Source organism: Apus apus, chromosome 1, assembly GCF_020740795.1.
Source record: "Apus apus isolate bApuApu2 chromosome 1, bApuApu2.pri.cur, whole genome shotgun sequence".
NCBI classification, from domain to species: Eukaryota; Metazoa; Chordata; class Aves; order Apodiformes; family Apodidae; genus Apus; species Apus apus.
The window spans coordinates 174,936,680-174,958,906 of NC_067282.1; the positions used below are offsets into that span (position 1 = coordinate 174,936,680).

Here is a 22,227-nt window from a genome sequence, read left to right on the forward strand (position 1 = left end):
TCCAATGACAGCTCTCTAGCCTACAATGAAATATGTGGTCACGCATTTAGATATGAGAGTTTTCAAACTTGGTTTTGTTCCATAGGCTATGTGATTCTCAACTAGCATCTGTGTATGTGTCGAGACAGAATTCTGAGGTCCAAAAAAGGGATAAAATCAGTTAATGGAGCCTTATATCAATACTAGTTTGTGTTGCAAACAACACAGATCTAACTGCAGGAAAGCTGATTATTATTCTACCAGGCTCAAAACAGCCTCAGGGTTAAACAGCTGAATTTCTCACAAGTGACTGCATGGCACTTCCAATACTTTCCAGAATTTCATGCCCACTGTTACAGAGGTGCTAGACAAAGTCTCAATTCCATTAACTTTGCCTCAGGTTCCCACTTGTTTGACCACCCCTTCACCCTCCCACTATGGGACACAGGATGCAAAAATAGTAGCTATTTCATCAAGTCGACCTCATAATGGCACACTCAAAACATGTGACGTGGAATGAGCTTTTACTGGTTAAAATGTTTGCAAGACCTATTTCCACTTCGGGCTGAAATCTCCAGGTGCCTAAAAAGTTCTTCAGAAAATAAAAATTGCAAGTTCTCTACTTTGATAACATGGGATTATGTTTACAGAATTAAAAAGTAGAACTAAAGTTATGCATTTTGTTAACCACCTACAAATCAAACTCGGTATATGTGAAATTTCTAAGAAGTTGCAAAATTCAAAGGAATCCAATGAAAACCTGAGTATGGATATCAGTTTCAAAGAGATAACTTCCACTAATGCATAAAACAAATTTCCTACAATGACATAACATTAAGCATTGCTCGTTAGTCTTAATTTACCTTTCTAGAAATAGCACATTATTCGGTTTTATTACGTATACTATGTAACAGTGTGCAAAAAAGGATTATTTACTACATACAAATTGAAAGAGTAGAAATTCACACTATCAGCTAAACCAGCATATCCACTGTATTTAGTACTAACTGAAAAAATTTAATTTTAAATCATTTGATCCTATGTTACCTGCAAAAGTAAGAAACCATGCTGAATTCTGTACTGAGAAATGTATCTTTACTAGTGTAGAGTCCCAAAATGAGTAATTGTCTCAAAACAGCTGCCCTGACAAACTGGACACTGTGCTCAGGTTGGGTGCTCATTCAATAAGCCACCTGGACCCTGTTCTCACAAGGAGGGCCCCTCGTTCAGTCATCAACCTGATACACTGTCCTTACAAGGCAAGTCCCACCTTTGGCAGCCACCCTGATAAATGGGACACTGTCCTTACTTGATAAGGAACAGGGGCCAGCAAGAGGAGCCCCTGGAGGCACAGTGCCATCTTGTGAAAGACCACTGTCCTGTTTAAGGACAGAGCACATGTGTGAAAATAAAGGTCATTTCTCAGTCCACCTGGACGGGGGGGCAAATGATCACCTGGATCCCTGTGCCTCACCAACTCATTTCCAGAACATTCCCAAACCTAACACTGAGTCCGCACGAAATAGGCCAAGCCTCACCCAGAGAGGCAGGGCCAGGTGCCATAAAAGAGGCAGACTTGAAATGCTCAGGGTGCACGCCCACCCTCCAAGGACCACACGGCATGCCGAGATCGTCACTTGATGCCAGGGTGGTGGTATCTTTCCTATCTCCTCTTTCTTCATCTCTTTCCCTCTCTCTCTCTTCATCTCTCTCTGCTTCAAACCTTATTCTCAGCACATAAGGGTAATATCATTCTTAATTTTGCTAAGTTTTTCCAGCTGTAACCTTTTGTTTTGAGAGTACAATTTTGCTCAGTTCTGCCAGCTGTAATCAGTTGCTTTGAGAGTGATACTGTTGTGCCTTTTTTAACAAGCTTTATAATCTTACTCAATTTTAAGCAAAGCAATGTTTTGTATAAGCCTCCTGGTAATGGTCTTATCTTAGCATACCGTGCAGAGAATTCCAGAGGTTAATCTTGCCAAATGGGTAGTTAAAAGAGATTAAGAGAGGAGGATTGGATCCAGCTGCACCAAGGCTCCTCTCTGAGAAGAAGTTTAGAAAGCAATGGGGTCCAGTCCTAATCCCCCTGGGTCTGGGGAACAGTACCCATGCCCACTTTGTGGGACATGCCATACTCACCTTGTGGGTCATGACAACTAGAAATACACAGGATAGAGACACTGTGTTAACAATCAGTGAAAATTTGGACAAAGTAAAAATTCCATAGCAAAATAACTTTGGAGCTAAATCAGATATATAATGAAACAAAATTTTCATTACCAAAAAAAAGGCAGAGGGTGAGTATGTTCCACAGTATAACACATAAAATTACTACTTAGTGGTAAGTGCACAAAAAGATACTAAGCTAATAGGTTGTCAGGGAGGGTGCTGTGATTGAAAAATATTGTTGTTTTTTCAAATATATGCTTTCACTACTCAGGTTTAGTTTTTCCTTTGTTTTTTAAATGAATTATCAATTTAATTACAAAAACAGTGCACAGAAATATTAATTACTATTCTTTGTCTAGCATATTTATGTCTCCTTGCTTAGAGAAAATAACTCAGTTGCACTAGCTGCCATATTAATTCAACACCACTAGAAGGTGCTCCTCTGTTGAAAGATAATTAATTCTGTCTGAATTGCTTCTCACAGCCAATTTCCCTCTGGTAAGTGTGGTTCTGTTATATAACTTTAAGACCTCGTATGCCATAACCATTACCACAGCATGAGAATAACAGGTCTGTTATCACTCATTTTCTTGATAAATCCAAAACCCAGCTGAGCAGTTAGTTTTACTGGAAGGTGAGGCATGGAAACCATGGTGGGGCTGATGCATTTTAAAGAGCCACCATTTCTGTAAGGTTAGGAAAAACCCATTTTTGGAGTAACTTAGGGCAGAATGCATCCCTAGACAGACATTTGCACCCTTGTCTGCTCTGAAGGCAGAAGGAGGGTCTGATAAAAAAAAAGCTATAACACAACCATACAAGCATAACCATATGATCCACCTCCAAAAGTTAACATGGCAAAAGGTTTCTGGGGAAACCCAATACTACTGTAGAAGAGCATTCCACCTCCGAAGGTGCATCTGACCAACTTTTAGACTGATGATAATTTATATGGTTCAGGATCTAAGAGGAAGAGAAATTATAAAGACGTGTCAATCATGCAGCTTTCAGGTCCAGAATGCGTTATGTGCAGCACGATAGTCTGCAGCATCTTAATCTTCAAATAGCCAAAAACAAGCTCTCCATCTTAATAAGCTGGTGTCTTAACAAGGAACAGGCACAGCAAGTAGTACATGGCACTTGTTTCCTTGAGGTTATAGGACATTTTCCCAGTTCTGCTGATGAACTTTCCACCTCTTTCAGAGGAAGGTTCCTTCCCTCTCAGTGTAAGGAATTCAAACCTCTTCAGTACAGCCAAAAATGTCTTCACTCATTTTGAAGTAGTAGTTATTTTAGGAATATCTTGCTAGACTACATTAAATACATCTTGTATATATTGAAAAATAACCATAAAATTTGTATTGAGGCATTTACAATGGTCACAAAATATCCACTGAGACTCCTTGAGATGTCTAATTATAAAGGGGTTCAAATTTGAGTAAAATTAATTAGACACAAATTAGTGCCTTTCATAGTGCCAAAGACACCCAAGTGACGCTGACATACTTAGGAATACACACGCTCTTCCATCTCTGTTGGAGGTGGTCTTTGAAGGATTTCACCTTTCCATAGTACATCACACCAAGGAAACAACTAGAACAGGCTGAACCTGCTTCCCTTGGCAAGACGTGTGAGACGTGGCCTGTCTCTTGAGGGACAAGGTTTGTAATTATAAAAATGAAAAAGAGAGATGGAATATATAGTCACATCAAACAGACTTCAATAAAAGTAAATGAGAATTCCCACTCTTGATTTCTGTCTTATACTTTAATTACATCATGTTTCAGCCTGATTTCCAGGACACTACCCACAGGAGAAGGTGAGTGAAGAGCCTGTGCTCTGTAGCAAATGGGGCAACTGTTCCAGAGAAAAGTCTTGTCTGGAGTACCTGATCAGGAACTCAGCAGAAGTTCCACATAAAACATTAGGTTTTAGTTTCTTCTTCACTTCCTACACCTCACAAAATCCCAACAAATTACACTGTCAAGAGTGAATTAAGGTCCATATTTTTTGTTTCTTACATCTATGAACACAGATTAGCTAGAGAGGTAGGATATTTTTGGGTTTCTGTTTATTTATTATCATGTATTACTTTATTTTTATTAAATTTTATATTATTATTCTTACTATAAGCTGACATCTCTCACATTTTGGGCTCTTTTCCGTTTAACTCAAGTAAAGTGAAATTAAATATTGTTGCTGCTGCAACTCTCTAGGAACGTTTTCCTCAATCCTGCCTTATGTCTTTATGCCCTCTCTGCCATAATATCTCATTTTCAGTATTTGTTTAGCATTTTGACTTTGACTGAATCTCACACAGATTCCACTTCTTCTTTGCTTTAGTATTAAATGAAAGTGTGCTTTTTAGTAGACACACATTGCATGTGTTCCAGAAACAGAAAACATTCTTTAGCATGTGCAAAAGTGAGGCTGCAAAGCCCCAAGCAGCTCTCCATGTTAAAAAGATCATACCACAGTGCTGCAGATGAAATATTAATTCAAGGCAATTTAAAAATAGGACCACCTCAGCAGAAGATTCTGCCTCTTTTCAACTGACACTTTATTTTTCAATTTTCTGTTTCTCTGGACATCAAAGAACTGGCCAAAACCAAAAAGTTTCCCGGTGTCTAAACAGAAGTAGGAGGAAGAACTTGGTTAATTTGGGAGTTTATTTGCGTACATGTGAAAATTCAAGGACTTGCTTCTTAGTAACAGGTAGGCAGGAACAAAGACTACTGCTAACTACTACCTTTATTATTTGTCTTCAGAATGCTGTCAAAGGCGTCTAAAAATAGACATCTTTTTGGTTTGAATTCTGAACAAATTTTTGGAGACTGAGAAACTATTTTGGGAGTTATCAGCACAGTCTTTCCTATTCCTATACTTTATTGTATAACAGGGGGATACTGTAAGATACTGAGCCAGAAGCATCACTGGTGTAACCCAGAAATTTTGTAAAGTTCTGAAGTCTTATAAATCATAAAAACAACAAGTGATAATCACATCTGAAACAGCTATTTTGTCATAACTTTTTCAATGGTCAATTTGCATATGTAAAAGATACTAAATTTTTATCATTCTAGGTAATTAAGTGCTATATGTGTTGGACAAAGAAAAAGGCAGAATTTACAGTGTTGGAAGTGAAACACGCAGATGAGGCAATGGGGAAAACGTAAAAGCAGTATCATGCCTGCAATTTTTAACTTGTGTCATAACAAATTATTTTTCTGCATCTTTGTTTGGTTAAGTAATCTCAGAAATCTTAAAATTCATGCTTTGCTGAGCTTAAGGGAGAACATAAGAAACATTTCAAATGTTTATATCAAACAAGAAAACAGCCTACGTTTTTCTCATTACCATTGTCATCATTAAAATATCATCAAGACCACCATGACATTACCATCAGCATTTTTACTTGAACATTTCAAGAGTCTCGCTCCCCAACACCTATGTACCCATCTGCTCTTATGCTGTGCTGAGATTGGGTGGCTGCTCAACGATGCAAAATAGAAGCTGCTTCTAGTGAGGCCTTCATAATGGCACCAACGAACAAGGTTGGGCAGTAACATGTGAGAGCTATTTGGATTAAATGTCAAAGCATTCCTAAAAGGCAGCTATGTAATATATGGTAGAATTGACTCTGCTTAGGACTAAAATGCAGGTATCTCTGGAGCAAACCATGGCAGATGGGTAAGAACACCTCACCTTACTTAGAAAGCTAAGGAAATTGTCATGCTTTATGTGAAGCAAGCTTTGAGAAAATTTGGGTGAAAAGTCCTTTGTTTATAAAAAGTTCACAGGATCAGTGCTTCTTAGAATAAGTTTTTCAACATATACTGTTCATGTCTCAGTTGCCTTGAGGCTCTACTGCTACCCCTACCCAGATGGCCAGTTTGCCCCTAGGAGGCTCTTTTCCCACCTGGCAGCACCAGGGAGGGTGTGACTACTCAAAACAGAAAACTCTCAGCTGTTCCTGTCATCTCTTGAGAAGGGCTCCCCAATGGGGAAGAGGGTACTGCTCCTTCTGATGAAAACAGACAAATAATAAAGCAGAAAACCGTTTGCCAGCATCTGAAATGAAGTTATGCACCTCGTCTGGCTCAGGAATCACGTTTGGAAATACTGTATTACTGCCCTGCCTGTCTTGTAGGGAACAGTCACTGATTCCTCCTCCCCAAAAGTACCTCTGGCTACTTGGTACATTTACGTATTTTTAAATGTTTTAATATGCAAAATATCCTTAAGAAATGTATAAACCACGTTTACTATTTGATAAAGAGTTCTTAAATCCTGAGAACACATTCAAAGTTTTTTAAAGGCCAGAACACTGAGGTTTTTTTGTTGGTTTTTTTTTTTCTTTTTTCTTTTTTTCTTTTTTTCTTTTAAAGGAAATAGAACTTCATTAAAAAGTCTCACTGCCTGATTTGGAGTCCCAGCAGAATCACACAAAGAGAAATGTTGTCTGGTACGTGAAGGACCTTTATGCCACTCTGACAACCCTAGGGGATCTTCAAAATGGCACAGCCTGACCATGGAAATCATGTTCTCCTTGGGGCTCTCCATCAAGCACACAGCAAGGTGATGTTCCACACTAAGACCCTCTTCATCTCCTTGCTGTAAGGAATAAGGATAGAAGAAATGTGCCCCTGTGTTAGGCTGCACCTGCACTATGCCCATCAGGCTGTGCCTGCTAGGAATAACTCACTTCTATTTCTGGAAATCAGGGAATGGAAAAATATTCCTCCTGAAAGTGGCAGGCATGATTCCAAACTCACTCCCAGTCTCAAATGGAAAGAAAAATCTGAAAGTCATGTCAAAAAGATCAAAACACAGAGTTGCCACATCAATATTAAGTGGCAATGAACTTATTTTTCGTTTTCAGTCACTGGATGCTAAATATTCTCTAGAGCCTTTCCTTTATGGATAATCTGACATGTAGCACTTCTTCCAGCCTCATGCTGCTGCTTGGGGAGTGGAAGATGAGCCTCCAGTGCAATCAAAGCCTTACTGAAGAAAAAATAATATTTTTGTACCTACTGCCTGCACCTCTCCATTTAAACTCTGTAATTTACTATCTAGAGGTAACATGGTATCACACAGTTCCACAACTAATGCAAAGAGCAGCAGACCAGGGTAGCCTTCTCACTGAGGAGGCAATAAGATGTTACGTCTCAAAATCCAAGAGTAAAACAAGAAATTAGGAGGTTACTTGCATGCTTTTTATTTTTTTCAAAGGCCACTTGTGGTCTCCCTCATGAATGATGTAAAGTTTATTTTAAACTGACATCTTAATTACTGGCAATGTGCCAGAGCTGGAATCTGATGAGCCTGCACTCATTCAGTGGCTGGCTGTGAGCTTCTCCCCTTTTATGTTTTTTTGTTGGTTTGGGTTTTTTTAAAGGATTCTGGCTCTCAAAAATGCTTGCTCATAGTCATGTCTGCGTTATTATTAGCAAACTGTTAGATTGGCCCCTGGGTACACATTTTGTAGGACCAAAATAATCTCGTTGTATTCCTTGATCATTTTACTGGAAACAAAAGAGGTGAATTGACTGTGAAGTAATCACAGTAGACCTTGAATGCCTTCAGCAGCATTAACTCGATCATTGTTATTTAAATTAATAGTGAACAGGCTCTGGAAGACAGTGTTTTTTTACCAGCTATCACTTCAGGTTTTTTCTATTAGGCTGAAGTAATCAATAGAAAAGAAAACGCTGGAACTAAGTTGCTGGGTATTAAGTGACAGATCTTATTGTAATGTAAGATACAGAGCTGACAAAAGAAAAGAATATGCTCTGTCCATCAGATTAGAATTCGATGCAAGTATTGCCACACACCCATCACTTGTTCCTACAGATGGTGGCACAACTGTTCATATAATTAGTATCAGAAAAGAACAGGAAACAATCTGGCTGAAAAACAACCATGCAAAAGTCTTATCACTTTTTTTTTTTTTTTTTTTTTTCCCCAGAGCAGATCACATTTGATACATTAGCTAATCCATGAGCACAGCTATGACAGTGCTTGCCATAGCAATACTAGCATCAATACCACAGCCCAGATTTCCAGATTTGACACTGACATGACTCCTAACGTTATCAGGATACTAATTAATCATATACATACTATTTTATTAATTTATCCTATGTCTGTTAGATACCTAACAGATTCACTTTTCCTATGAAGTGCACTGTCATAATGACTAAAATGCTGTCTAACTTTCTCCTGTAGGAAGTTGACCCACACTCTAACTTTCAGCACAAAAGCAGACAGTGCAGTCTGTTGAGGATAGGTTTGCAATACCTTTTAGAGCCTCCCAGATAAATTTTTTTACAAAAAGGGTAATGCTTTCAGGCAACAGATTCTCAGTGGGTGTTTTGTTTGAAACTGCCTATCACAAAACTGGTCCCAGCATGGCACTACTGCCCATTAAAAAATCTGCAACATTAGTGTTCACCCACAGCTCAGTGCAATTCCTATAATGACTGCTTTATTTATTCAATTCAGTGTCTGTGAAGCTCAGATTCTCATTCAGTTCCAAACAAACTGCATACTGGGAAAATTTGGAAGAGATCAATCCATTAAATTCAACATTTATTCAACTACTCTGATTTGCTTTCATATTATGATTCCCCTGTTTTAAGAAATATGGCTTTACTTCTATACATCATAATTTGTTATAACATATTAAGTATTTAGTTTCAATTCATGTCATTTAGAAAGGAACTTAAAAATGTAAATCCAGCCATACTCGTTAGCAATTTAATAAAGTCCAGCCTCTGTAATCACAGGCTTTTAATCACATTTAATACTTCTTTATAAACACTTAGAATCAGTAAAATGGGCAGGTATACTCATACATATTTTGTAGTAAGCATGTTTTTAAAAACTGATGTATCTAATACGCAGCATAAACTAAAGATTATTACACATGGAAAATGGTCCAAGCAAAGATGTTAGACTGAGAAAATTGGATACTGTTTTTCCAAGTATATTGCCCATTTACTCATGCTGCTAAAAGTCTATTCAAATAAAATGTTATTTTAAATTTACATGATAAATCAAATATATATACATTGATGCAAAATGCACAGCCTGAACTACGGGTCAAAAAAAACTCCCACAGAGCTCAGAATTTGGGCCTGAGACTGGAGCACAGCACTGCAACGGTTCATCTGCTGAGAAGGTGCCAATTAAAACAGACACTTTCTACACACTAAATACTGTGTTATTTTCCAGAAAGTGCCCCAGAGCCACATGAAAAACGTGCAAGTGCGTATTCAGGAATTTCTTTTATATCAGGATTTAAGATTTGAATGCATTTTCTGAATGCATAGTGTCTTCAAACGCGGTCAGTTTGTAAGCTCTTTCTGTTTTTAATAAAGCAGAAAATAAATCAAGAAATCTCTAAGTACAAAGAAGATACCGCTTTTCTCTGCCTCAAGTAACTCCTTCATGCAGAACAAAAAATAAGAGGGGTATATATCTTCTTTATTTTTTATTTCTCAAGCTTCCAATATTCATATATGACCTTTTCTTTTCCATTGCAAAATAAAAAGCATGGCAGAACACAGTAACTAGCCAAATAAAAGATATGCTTAGTGGTGAATCAAAATAATACAGTGAATAACAGCCAAAAGGCAATTTTAAAATTCCATTTGTTCTGACCATATGCCATGAAGATATAAAGAATGTACTAGATAAACTAGATAAATGCTGTTTTCCTTGGAAATCTTTATTAAGAAAGTTATTTCTTCACTGAAGAGAAATAAATTGAATTGTTTTCTAATCTTGTTTTAAGTTATAAGCAGTGACTTGAAGAAGTCCCTGAAGAAGTCAGTGTTCGTAAGTTCTAATGAGTATTATCAACAGAAAATAGCCCATCATGTTCTCTAGTCTTGATCTCTTCTTCTCAACAATATAGTTTACCTGCTCTGTTATCTCTCTATAAACTCAGAAAGATTATGCCTAAATGATGTATCCAGCTTTCTCCTTCCACTGTTAGAAACATAGCATGCTTGAACTTAATTCTGTTATTTTTATGGTTCATGATAGTCATGGCTATCAGTCAGTGCCTGTCACTGCATTACAATGTAGTTCTAGCTACACTATTTCCCTAGTTCATATGCAAACTCAGCAGCAAGAAAAACAGAAGACAAGGGACAAAAGAGCAGGAAGGGCATAGAGAAAGAAAATCCTTTCCACTCCTCTTCAGCTAAAGTGAGATGTGCAGACTAATCCTTCTCAATTTCAATTTGCAAGCATACGCTGTGAGCCAAGATCTGACAGGGGAAGATTGACTGGTGCTATTTGGTTTCCTGACTGCAAGAATTTATACACAGGGCAAAAGAAATAATCAGTCATAGTTTCCTCTACAGAAATAATTTAGGAGAGAAATATAAATAAATGAACAAGGACTGAAAAATAGAATGGTTCCAAACAGTCATACAAGAAAAAAACAGGATTTAATAGGAAAAAAAAAAAAAAAAAAGGACAGAATGAGCAGCTACTTAAACAGATAGACTAGGGAAATGAAAAACCATCAAGGGGTGAATTCATGAAGCCTCTGATGACAGAAGATCCAGCAAGCATACTCAATGAGGATCTTAATAAAATGAGGGATTCTAGGCAGTGAAGACATTAAAATACTGGCAAATAATGAGCAGTAAAGATGTCAGCATGGGCTGTATAAATCTACCAGAGACCCAGACATACACCCAATCTGTACATCATCATCTCATCAATGTGATCACTACCCACAGTAGCCAATTTACAGCCAGCATGCCCACATCAATCAGCAATGAAGTCAGGTCCCCAGTCACACAGGCCGCCACCTGCTTGCACTGTGTCACAACCAACAGCGTATTTCCACTGACACACTGTGTGGGTGCAGTCCCATTGCACTCAAGCCAAGACAAGGTAGGGCTGTCATGGCCCCTGGCTACCTTGGCTGCACAGTCCTTGGCTGTTGCATCAGCATTGGCATCCAAGCGATCACATTAGTTCAAGAAACCAGTGCAGACAACAGCAGAAGCAACTGGTTTTTCATGGGATCAGCTGCCTGAGCTGGCTCACTGCCCTGTGACATTAACAACAGTGCTGGCTCGAGAGAGGTACCAAAATGATGTGGTTGCGGTTAGGAGGGTGGGACTGTGGCAGATCTACATTGGCTCAAATTGCCATGAAACTCAGTGTGCAGCAACTACCCTCAGATCAGATTGTGACAACATCCATACTGGTCACCCAGATAATAACCATAAATATCCAGAAGCCAGTACTGCCATCAAGAGTAGGAATTTCTTGACAGTTAGTTTCCTCCCAATGCTGAGCCTTTCTTTGTGCTCCCACGAACATCAGTATGATCAGAGATATGATCCTCCCAGAAATAAAAGATGGGTACTGCTCATGTGGGTAAGTTCCCCATCCTGTTTCACTGAGCAACTGCACAAAAGCATGAAGCAGTAGACACAGAAGGCTGGGTAGACCTTCTTCTTTTGGCAGTAATGCTGATTCAAGTCACTTTAAAATTTAAATTAAGCTACATCCTATCTATGATATACACTTACAAATTCAGAAGGAATTATAATTACCTACCTAGACAGAAGGCAGAGAATTACTCTGTGTCAGATTAAAATATATTCTCTAAAAGAAAAATTCACATGTCTTCCTGAAGCATCTTATAATAACTTGTTCTACTGATTATCTAGACTTTCAGTTAAAAAAAAAAAAAAAAAAAAAAGCACTGGCTATTTGCCACTTCCAAGCACTGGACCTTGCAATAAATTTGCTGGACTGAGGGTTCTGTCCTTCAAGTACAATTCGAGCAAGTCACCCTCTAGTCTTTCCTTTATCCTCTCAAACCTCTCACTGTAGGGCTTATTTTCCAATTTTATCATCAGCTTCATTGCTTTTCCTTAATCTTCTCCAATTTAACAAAATCATTCCTCAAGGGTGAAAGCCAGAATGGAAAATCTTATTGTAACAGTGCTTGCTCCAGAGCCCAGACATTAAGGTAAATATCCTCTTTATGGGGACATTTTACATTTATCATTACATTAAGGTAAAACATCCACCAAATAGCCAACAAGATGCTCAACTGTATTTCAGAATAAGTGCTTCAAGGTAAGTCTGTATTAAGAGAAGTCTCTTAATGTGGCTTTGCTTGTTCGTTCCTTGACAGAACAGCTTTACATTTGATTTATTGAAACAATAGTAGCTCTTTTTCTGCCTTAATAGAATGAGACAGAGTAAGGAAATGGCCTATCGCTCATGTGCTTCGAGGTGTTCCAATAACCATCCATCCTGCAGTCCTACCAGAGTCAGAGTATAAAACTAGTCTGTCTAGACCAGCAATGACACACCTAGAATCCAACGTTTCAAAGAATAGTGCAGCTGGTGGGAGTGAAGTAATCTCTTCCATTATTTCTACTAATCTCTAAAACTTAGAGACAGCCTTGAGCCCTCAGACACAACATTTTCTACATTTACTATGTGACTCAGCTAAGACAATGATAGGTATTTTTGCATCTCTACATATTTATGCCTAAATTCTCGGTCTCAAAATTTAACCCAGGATTACTCCATTCCTTTCAGTCAGTCCATGTGCAGTAAATTCCCCCATTTAGTCACATTTTGTGTATGATTTACTGTTACGTTTTTTTCCATCTCCCACCTTTCCGTTTCACTGACTCGCTCTTGAACTATGAGACAGACACATCCTGCTTCTCAAGAATTCCTGTTTTCACGGGGGATCTCTTCAGAACAGCTCTACTGATACTAACAACAGCCTCTGCTTCCACTTTAAGGGACTGTTGACAGGACATGTAGTGTCGCTGCCCCAAGGAATGAAGCCTTTTCTACAGATTGCCAACAAAATAATATAATAGGATTTTTTAAACGGTCTGAAGGTACAAAGCAGTGTTTCTATAATACAGAAAATCACTCACCTCTCAAGTATTTAAAACATGTCGGCTTTCACTATTTTTAGCCTTTTCTGACTGAAATAATTGTGAATTATGCTCACGTAAGTAGACATGGCATTAATTTTCACAATGATGTAAGCTTTGATGTGCTGAGTTCTATACAGCTCTAAACATCTGAAGTGTTTAATAGCAAAGCCTATAAAATTGCAATGAGTAGAAAGCTAAAAGGAGAAGTCAAGAGAGCCATTATCAGGAAGTCAGTAGATACATCATGTAACTTACCAAACAGACGCTGATGGAAGAGAAATTTCCCAGCAATCAGTCCTGTGAGAACAGCAAGGAGCCACAGAAGCACCTTCAAAAATATCCAGCCTCCTCCTTCAGGGTATTTATTTGTTACAAAGGAGAAACAATTACCAACAACAATAACATTGGCTTCTGTCTGACTGTGGGATACTGGGTCCTCCGCAAATATTAAGAAGTTAAAGAAGATGACTAAGTAAGCCACAACTAAGCGAGACCACGGGTGCTGGAAGTAGTAGCGGAAGTCTTTATCCATTCTCAGGTACTGCAGAACTGTTCTTTGCCTGTATGTAAAGACATAAATACACAATAAGTACAGAGAATTCTCAGAAATTAGGTGATAACTGCACATTATAAAAATCAAATCACCATCACTGTGTCGTTAGTAGTTTTTTAACACTCCTGACTTGACTAGCAGTGAAAGTTTCAGTCAAAAGATACGGTCAGATCCAGGTAGAAAAAAAAATGAAATTTCTGCTCATTCCAATGTAAGACAACAAGCAATCACATATATACTACAGCAAAGGATTTTAGTCTCAGACATGTCTATATTATCTCTTTAAAAGTACAGCTCCACAAACAGCATGAAAATACAGCATGTAAGAACATGACCAGCTACTCAGAGTGCCTTTCCATCCACATTCCAAAAAATTACAACATAGATTTCACGAACGTTCATGCTAAGCCTAAATTGAACCTTTCTCCTTACAAGAGAAGGATTGAACAAACCCATGAATCATAGAATCCTAGGGGTTGGAAGGGACCTCGAAAGATCATCTAGTCCAACCCCCCTGCCAGAGCAGGGTCACCTAGAGTACATCACACAGGAAGGCATCCAGGCGGGTTTTGAATGTCTCCAGCGAAGGAGACTCCACAACCTTTCTGGGCAGCCTGTTCCAGTGCTCTGTCACTCTTACAGTAAAAAAATTTTTCCTGATATTCATCTTAAACCTCCTATGCTCCAACTTGTATCCATTACTCCTTGTCCTATCACTGGTCTTCACTGAAAAAAGCTTAACTCCATCGTCTTGACACTCACCCTTTACATATTTGTAAACATTGATGAGGTCCCCCCTCAGTCTCCTTTTCTCCAAACTAAAGAGACCCAGCTCCCTCAGCCTTTCCTCATAAGGGAGATGTTCCACTCCCTTAATCATCCAAGGAGGTCCTCTACTGCCTCATCTCCTGGAAGTTTACAAGTATATCCTCCAGCAACATCAGAAACTTGTGTTTATGTGAAAGAATAACATGATAGAAAAGTTGATAAGAGTCAACCCTTGGAGCTCAGATAGGTCTGTGGAAATCTGTTCATTGACTTCAGAGAGTAAACCTGTAACTAAGCATATTTTCAAAACCAGAAGATACGAGTGACCTGAGCACAGGCTATTTTGTACAAAACTTGTATTTTGAGACTTGAATACTTATGAAGTATAGCTATGTAAAAATGCAGCTGGGCGTGGTTAACATTTCAGTTGTTTACCATTTCGTTTCTTTTTCTTTTGTTCACAACAAATTAGTTGTTTCATCCTGTTGAACCCATTTGTATGCACAGTGATACAAGGCCTTTGTGCTGTGGAACACCACAATTATTCAAGGGACAGAGAGTGTAGGAAGAAAATGGGGGGGGGGGAAGTGTATCTAATAACACTGCTTGTTTATTACATGATCATTGAAGGATGCAGTGTACTTAACTAAACAGTACAGATTTTGCAAATGTCATTTGTCCTGCAGGAAAAAATACCCAAATCCAATTCACAGCAAAAGACCTAAAAAAACCCTGTTCAGTGAATCATCCCTTCTTGGACATCTGATTAAGTATCACTTTGCAAACCTAGGAAAGGTTTGAATCAGAATGATTCCCTTTAGGTAGTCCCTTCAAAATTATTTAGCTCTATAATCTGATCTAGTTTTGTAGAATTACAACAAACGCTGTACCCATTAAATCAAAAGGATAAAAGAACTCTGAGGAGATTCGGACAACATATTCAGTAAATAATAAAAATTAATAATGTCCCATTATGCATCAATTATATAGGGCAAGAAAAAAAAGAAAATAAAACACATTAGAGAGTTAAAAAGTTAGCACAAGGAAACGTCAGCCCTATAAAAAACTGTAGCAGTAAAGTGATTTAAAGCAAGGGTTGTTGCCCAGTAGCCTAAGATACGTTCTGGGGAGACTAAACTGCCTTGAGAGCCATGAGGATGCCCAAAGCTATTTTAAGTTCGCCGTTCTTCCTGTTTAGGGGAAGAAAAGTTTTGATATTTCCACATGTGTGTGAACCAACCTAAAGTCCGAATGGGGCTGGAGATAAACAACAGTGTCCTGACATTTCTGGCAGCAGTCGGATATCTGATAGTTACTAGAAACCAACTGAGGACGCGGCTTCCTAGGATGCGTTTTACAGCATAAGAAGCCAACATTTGCAACAGCAGCAGTGCTAAACAGCTAATAAAAAGCCTTCTCTTCACTACCTCAACGCCAAAAAATGAGGGTGCCGAGAAAGACGCCCACCGCAACCTGTTAAATCGATCCATTTCCCCCCGCCCCACGGCTCAGCCCCGGGGTCCCGCGGCCGCCTCACCCCGCCAGCGGAGGCCGCCCCGCCGGAGCACCGGGCCACGGGCCCCCGCCGGGGCTGCCGCTGCTCGCCTCACTTACCGCCACAGGGGATCAGGCTCCGCGGACGCGGGGCTGCTGCGGCGCGGCTCCGCGCCTGCCGTGGCGCGGCTGTCGGCAGCGGGCGGCCCCCCCTCCGCTCGGCAGCCCCTCCGGGCCCCCCAGCTGCCCGCGGCCGGCACAGCCCCCCAGCCCCTCGGGCGCTGACAGCAGCGCTGGCGCTGCCGCGGCGTCCCGCCCCTCCGGCCGCCGCGGGGAGGGAGCGGCTGCGCTGCCCCTCCTTCCCGCTGCTCCCGCTCCCGAGCGAGCGAGCGAGCGCCGGCCCTGGCGGTGCCGCAGCCCTGGCGGCGCCGCTGCGGCAGGGACCCCGCGCTCTGCCTGTCCCCGCCTGCCCTCCCCCGGAGCCCGTCCGCAAGGACCCGAAACATGCGTGTTATTCCCGCGTGTGTCTTTTCCCCCTTCTGGAAAATGGTGGCGTGGGAGGCACGGGGGCTTATCCAGCCAGGGGACGTGAAGGAAAGCGGAGCATCGCTCCATCTCACCGGCCAGGCTTCAGCGTTGAGTAAATTAGCTGTGAGAAAATTACAAATACAGGAAACACGGGGTCAAATGTGAAGGTGTGTAAAAGCACAGGGTTGGCAATATCAGCCAGCTCACTTAGGAAGACTTAGGAAAACCCTCATGTTTGCGAGGGGGGCAGGTCTGTGCCCACTTTGCTCACAGGGGAGGGGGCTGTCACGAGGCCACGCCAGCAGGGAGCATACACAGTCCGTTTTGTCCTTGTGTCGGGCAAAATGTCATTGTGCATCCTGACTGAGCTGTTGACATTGCACTTCAGCCGAATTGCCAGCCACAGCCTTTTCATGTGGGATGTGGTCCCTAGTGCCAGTACGCCAGTATTGCTGACGTCCCAGGAAAACGTTTACAGGATGCTCTCAGCATTGCACTGTGACCGGGTCTTGCGGAAATACCTACCAATTCTGCTCAGCGCTGAGACAGGTGAAACCAACTTGAAGTTGCTAGAAACAGCCTCAGTGTAGTGTTGTGAAAAGTCAGGTAACTCCATTGGCACAAGCAATAGAAATGTGGTATCAAACCTAAACCAGGGATATAGTTTGGCTGCTTCAAATCAAGGTATGGAAGAATGTGTCCAGGGTCCACTGAGGAATGTGTCTTTAGGAGAGTCATGATCTGGAAGACCAGCCACAACCAGAACAAGCACCTGATGAAGAGTTGTGAATCCCTTCTGGACTAATGACAATATAGTTTTATATATTTTTGTAAGTAAATATAACTGTATTGAAGTTATCAGACATCAACACATTATATTCCTCAGTGAAATAAATAACCTGTGAGATCCTCAGGTTTAGGGAGAAAGGTGCAGCAATCAATATTTAACACTACCATACCTCAAGCTATCTTTACAGTAAACAGAAATTTATAATATTAAAACAAAAAATCTTTACAGTAAACAGAAATTTAAAATATTAAAACAAAAAATCATCATGCACAGAGTACAGAAATACCATGTACAGCACTACCTGTTCATGCAACAGCTTTGTGTGCAGTGCCACGCTTTCAGAAATCAGTTTCCTTCTATTCAACAAATGGGAATCCACAAAGAAGGCAGCACCCACCACAAAAGATATCACACTCTTCACACACCTACACACTAAAAAAAATTTCTTCAGCTCAGACAGAAACCCATGCTACAACTCCAGAGTGTTCATGCACATTTTTTTCAAATAGAAAATCAGTGAGCAAGTTTTTTAAGCCACTAAGTCAATCAAATGAAAAACATCTACTTCTCTATTAAAGTAACCAAAAGCATCAGTGCACCTTCTACCTCCACCAAATTTCATATTGCAATTGCTTTCTTAGAGAAAGCTAAGATTTTTCCAAAAAATTGTAATATTTCACTCATATATATATATATATATATATATATAAAAGCTGGACCACTTTTTTTTTTTTAATAAAGCAATCAAGATTTAGTTCATTAAATACATATTTGAATAGCAACTAAAAAACAGGCACTGCAAGCAACCAAAGAATATAAACAAACTCTTATCTATACAATTGTCAGCAACTGAACAGGCCAGCAGTAAAACCAGTAAGTTGAACCTAAAAAGCAGGTTGAATCAGGGTAATGAGTCATCTTAAAGTGCTAGTTTCAACACCTGTGAATAAAGCTATTTTATCAGCACTCCTACGATAAAATGCAGCTTATGTAAAGGCTATCCTTTTACACTAGGTTACCAGCAGAGAGCTGTGAGTATTGAACTAACCATATGAGGCTTTGTGAAACCTGGTCTAGTGTGAGGTGTCCCTTCTTATAGCAGGGAGATTGGAACCTGGTGATCTTTGAGGTCCCTTTCAACCTTAACCATTCTATAATTCTATGATTGTATGATTCTCTCCATATATTGTACTGCAATATCAATTTCTGTAGTCCAGTCTCCTGCTCCGAGCAGGATCATGTCCAGTTGGGTTTTGAGTATCCCCAGGGCTGGAGGCTTCACAACCTGTCTGGACAACCTGTTTGAATCTCAGACCACCCCCACAGTGAGAAAGTTTTTTTTCTTATGTTAAACACAACTCCCGGTATTTCAGTTTGTGTCCATTGCCTCTCATCTAGATAACACTGAGAAGAGTCTGACTTCATCTTCTTTCCCCCTGCTATCAAGCTTTTAGATACATCAGTAAGATCCTCTCCCTTGAGCCTCCTCTTCTCCAGGTTAAAAAGTCCCAGCTCTCTCAGCCTGTCCTCCCACTTCTTTAATCTGTGGTTGCACAAATGCCTCTTCCCTGGCTTGCTGCTTGGAAAAAGTACTTAATTCCCTCAACCCTCAAAACCCCATTACTCAGGGATTTTGCTCCTAATGTGTTTTTCTTCCCTCTCACTGCTGTGGGTTGATCCAGGCCAGCAGGTAAGCACCCACACAGCTGCAAACTCACTCCCCCTGCCTCCTTCCCCAGCAGGACAGGGGAAATAATAGAAGAAAACTTTTGGGTAGAGATAAAGATGGCTTAATAAGTGAAGAAAAAAACCCAGATAATTAATAAAATGTACTAAGTGAGGATTAAAAAAATAAAAAGTGATGCTAAGGCAGTCACTCACCAAGGCCCACCAGCAGATGAATGCCCGGTTGGTCTCTGGCAGCCAGCTTTGAACCTAACCCCAACCTCACCCTTTTCCTCTATGCAGTTTTATTGCTGAGCATGATGTCATATGGCATGGAGTGTCCCTTTGCTCAGCTGGAGTCAGCTGCCTCAGCTGTGTCCCCTCCCAGCTTCTTTAACACCCCCGGCCTATTTGCTGGGATGGGAGTGTGGGCAGAGTGGGAAAGAGAGAGACAGCCTTGACCCTGTGTGAGCACTGCTCAGCAATTACCAAAACACGGGTGTGTTTTCAAAACTGCTTTAGCCACAAACCCAAAATACACAGCACAATCTTGCTGCTATGAAGAAAGTTAACTTAATCCTGGGCCAGATCCAGTACACCTGAAAAAAAGCATCCTTGGAACAACAAATTTTCCCCATTGAAATGTCACAGTCATGGTTTCAGCAACCTGTCACAAGCTGAGGGAGAAGGGAAGGGAAGCACATTAAAACATGAAACAAATGGAGGAAAAAAAAAAATAATCAAAAGCTGACAACAGTATACAACTAAAGAGTGACATAATTTAATGACTTAGAAAAAAGTAAAGGCAAAAATATATCCAAGTAGGGATGTTAAGTTAATCAGAGACAATAACACTGGAAATATTAGGACAGCTTTACTACTACATGTAAAATCCAGCACTGTCTAAAAGAATGTGGAATAGCATAAATATTTCTATTGCGTATTTGGAAAACATAAACAGTGCTTTCACATTATGGAACAGTGAAATACTTTCCATTAAATCCATAAGATTAAAAGATAGTAAACAGCAGAAACTTCATTTAAATACCTATTTTTAAATGGCAGGTCAAAGAATTGTTTAAAAAAAATTGAAAACATGATAGGCAGCAATGTTAACCATTACATTTGTTTCTTAACAACTTCTGAAATGCTGAGGAAATTTCATAGAACTAGAAGAAATTTGATATAATAACAATATTTAAAGGGTAAATATGATGACTGACTTAATTACAGGCTTTCCAGGCTAATAGCAAGCATGGGCAAAGAGATGGGAAAGGCAGGTTCAAGTCTTAACTACTGAAAAAAGTGAAAGGGAGAAGTGGAATAACCAAATGGAAGGCTGCCATGGAGGCTGTGCAGCCTTGCACTGCCACCGCCTCCACACACATAGACACAAGCTGACAGAACACATTCTTTGAAAACCTTTTCTCATGTCATTTTAGGACATCATGCATTTTTTGTCAGGTCAGTACTGATACATACCTGAACGCCTCAAAGTATTAATGTGACCAGAAACCTACCGACATTTCAATGAAATATAATGAATGGTACAAAATCAACACAATTCACAGATTAGGTAATATACATCCAAGTAATTATAAAGGGCCTTATTTCTGGTTCTATTTAACAATTCCTATTGATGAAACAAGAAAAAGATTGCAAATTACCTAAGATGAGGGAAACTAAAACTAATGCCAAAAGGACACATCTCTGATGCTAAATCTTTGGACTGTTTGACTTGTTGGATACAATCCAAAATATTTCAAACCAAATGTAAATGTGAATAGGAACAAGTTATATCTGATGTTTCTATAAAGCAGAAAAAAATATGAAAAAGAGCTTGAATATAGATTTTAACAAATATAAATTATGCTTTGGCTGAAAATGTTTGTGGAATATTGTAAGTTGAGTAATTAATATGAACTTTTTGATCCCTGTCAAGCAAATTTTATTTTACCAAGGTGAAGTTAAGGGGTGGTTTCACCATTGTTGTCTGGCCACATGACAAAAAAAAAAAAAAATTTGAGTAGAATTTAATGCATGTATTTAATTTTGCAACACTGAAGGAACTTGGACAAAAAAAAAACCAAACAAACAACTGTAGAACTGTGGAGCCAGAACTTTAAGTGAACTTTTACACATAGTGAAACAGAAATTCAGTCCTGGAGTCAAATGGTAAAGGGCTCACCAAAGTTAAATCAGAAGCTGTACTGGAAGTTTTGAAGATGGTAGTCAGATGATTAAAAAAACCCCTACACTTGAATGCAGTATTTACTTCTGTTCAGAAGCAAATGAAGTAAAGACTTCTGTTAAGTGTCATGCTATTCAAATAATCCTACTGATTTCAACAGACAACCAGCCCACACCTAGCCTAGATAAAATCACTGAGGAAATGTCTAGTGAGGTAAAAGTACAGTAGTAATTAAATACCTTTTAAGTGCATCTGCTGGCCATATGGATGCTTTCAACTAATAGAACAACCAGATGTGATTTCTGTACTAGAAAAAGAAAGGAATAATCAGCTTTCAGTTACACTGATAGTTCCATATGTCGAATTAGAGAAAATACAAATTAAGAAAAAGTGGAATCTGAGTTCAGTCTTAACCACACTTTCCAAGTTTATTGCAATGATAAAAGAAGACTTCAGAAAGGTAGGATTAAAGCTGAAAGGCAAAAGTTTGGACAAATAGTAAATGGTAACAGAAGGTATTTAGGAAAATATACTCTAATGTTGCTGAACTCTAGTAAGAAAAATATAGTGTCACATGCCTTGCTTAGTATGAGCTTTCTTTTTACATAGGAGGTCTCAGATTACTATCTGACAGGAGAAAGGAAAATAATGTAAGCTCTGTTGGTTTATTCAATATTAAAGAAAAAAATCTGAAAAAGAATAAGGGGTAATTTTTTGACCTAATGAAAAAACATACGACTAAAAAAAAGTCTTGTGTTTCCAAGTATTGTATCTCATGATGTTCTTCTGAAGTGCAAGGAACAACTGTACTTCATATAGCTACAATATAAGAATGCATTGATTCTGTAAAAGGAAGTCTGAAGGCTTTACTCTGTCATCACATAAACTCCCCGTATCTTGATTCCATTTCTATTAGAACAAAAAAAGGTATAGCATGACCTAGCAGTTTTGCATCTTGACAAAAGTACTGCTTGTAAACTCACAGTGTGGTAACTCAAACAATTGCATTACTTTATTTTCAAATCTCTTCATATCTGAAATTGGAGTATGTTATCTAATACAACTAAAAGGAGTCTGAGAGCTCATCAGGCACAGTCACATACAACTGACTGGATCAGGGGAGCAGAAACACAGCCAGGGC

The 22,227-nt window shown here is 39.4% G+C and overlaps 1 protein-coding gene across 5 annotated transcripts in view; it reads right to left on the reverse strand.

Annotated features, from left to right (window-relative positions):
* TMEM117 (transmembrane protein 117) overlaps window positions 1-22,227 on the reverse strand; it is a 219,234-nt gene that overhangs the window by 189,684 nt on the left and 7,323 nt on the right. For 2 of the 5 annotated variants that reach the window (XM_051641503.1, XM_051641476.1), the window contains one exon: window positions 13,353-13,657. In XM_051641503.1, coding sequence (XP_051497463.1) covers window positions 13,353-13,629 — 277 coding nt within the window. In that variant the 5' untranslated portion in view covers window positions 13,630-13,657. Of the gene's footprint in view, window positions 1-13,352; window positions 13,658-16,032; window positions 16,113-21,325; window positions 21,394-22,227 lie in introns of those variants that run through there. The other 3 variants (XM_051641495.1, XM_051641512.1, XM_051641485.1) reach the window with 3 other exon arrangements.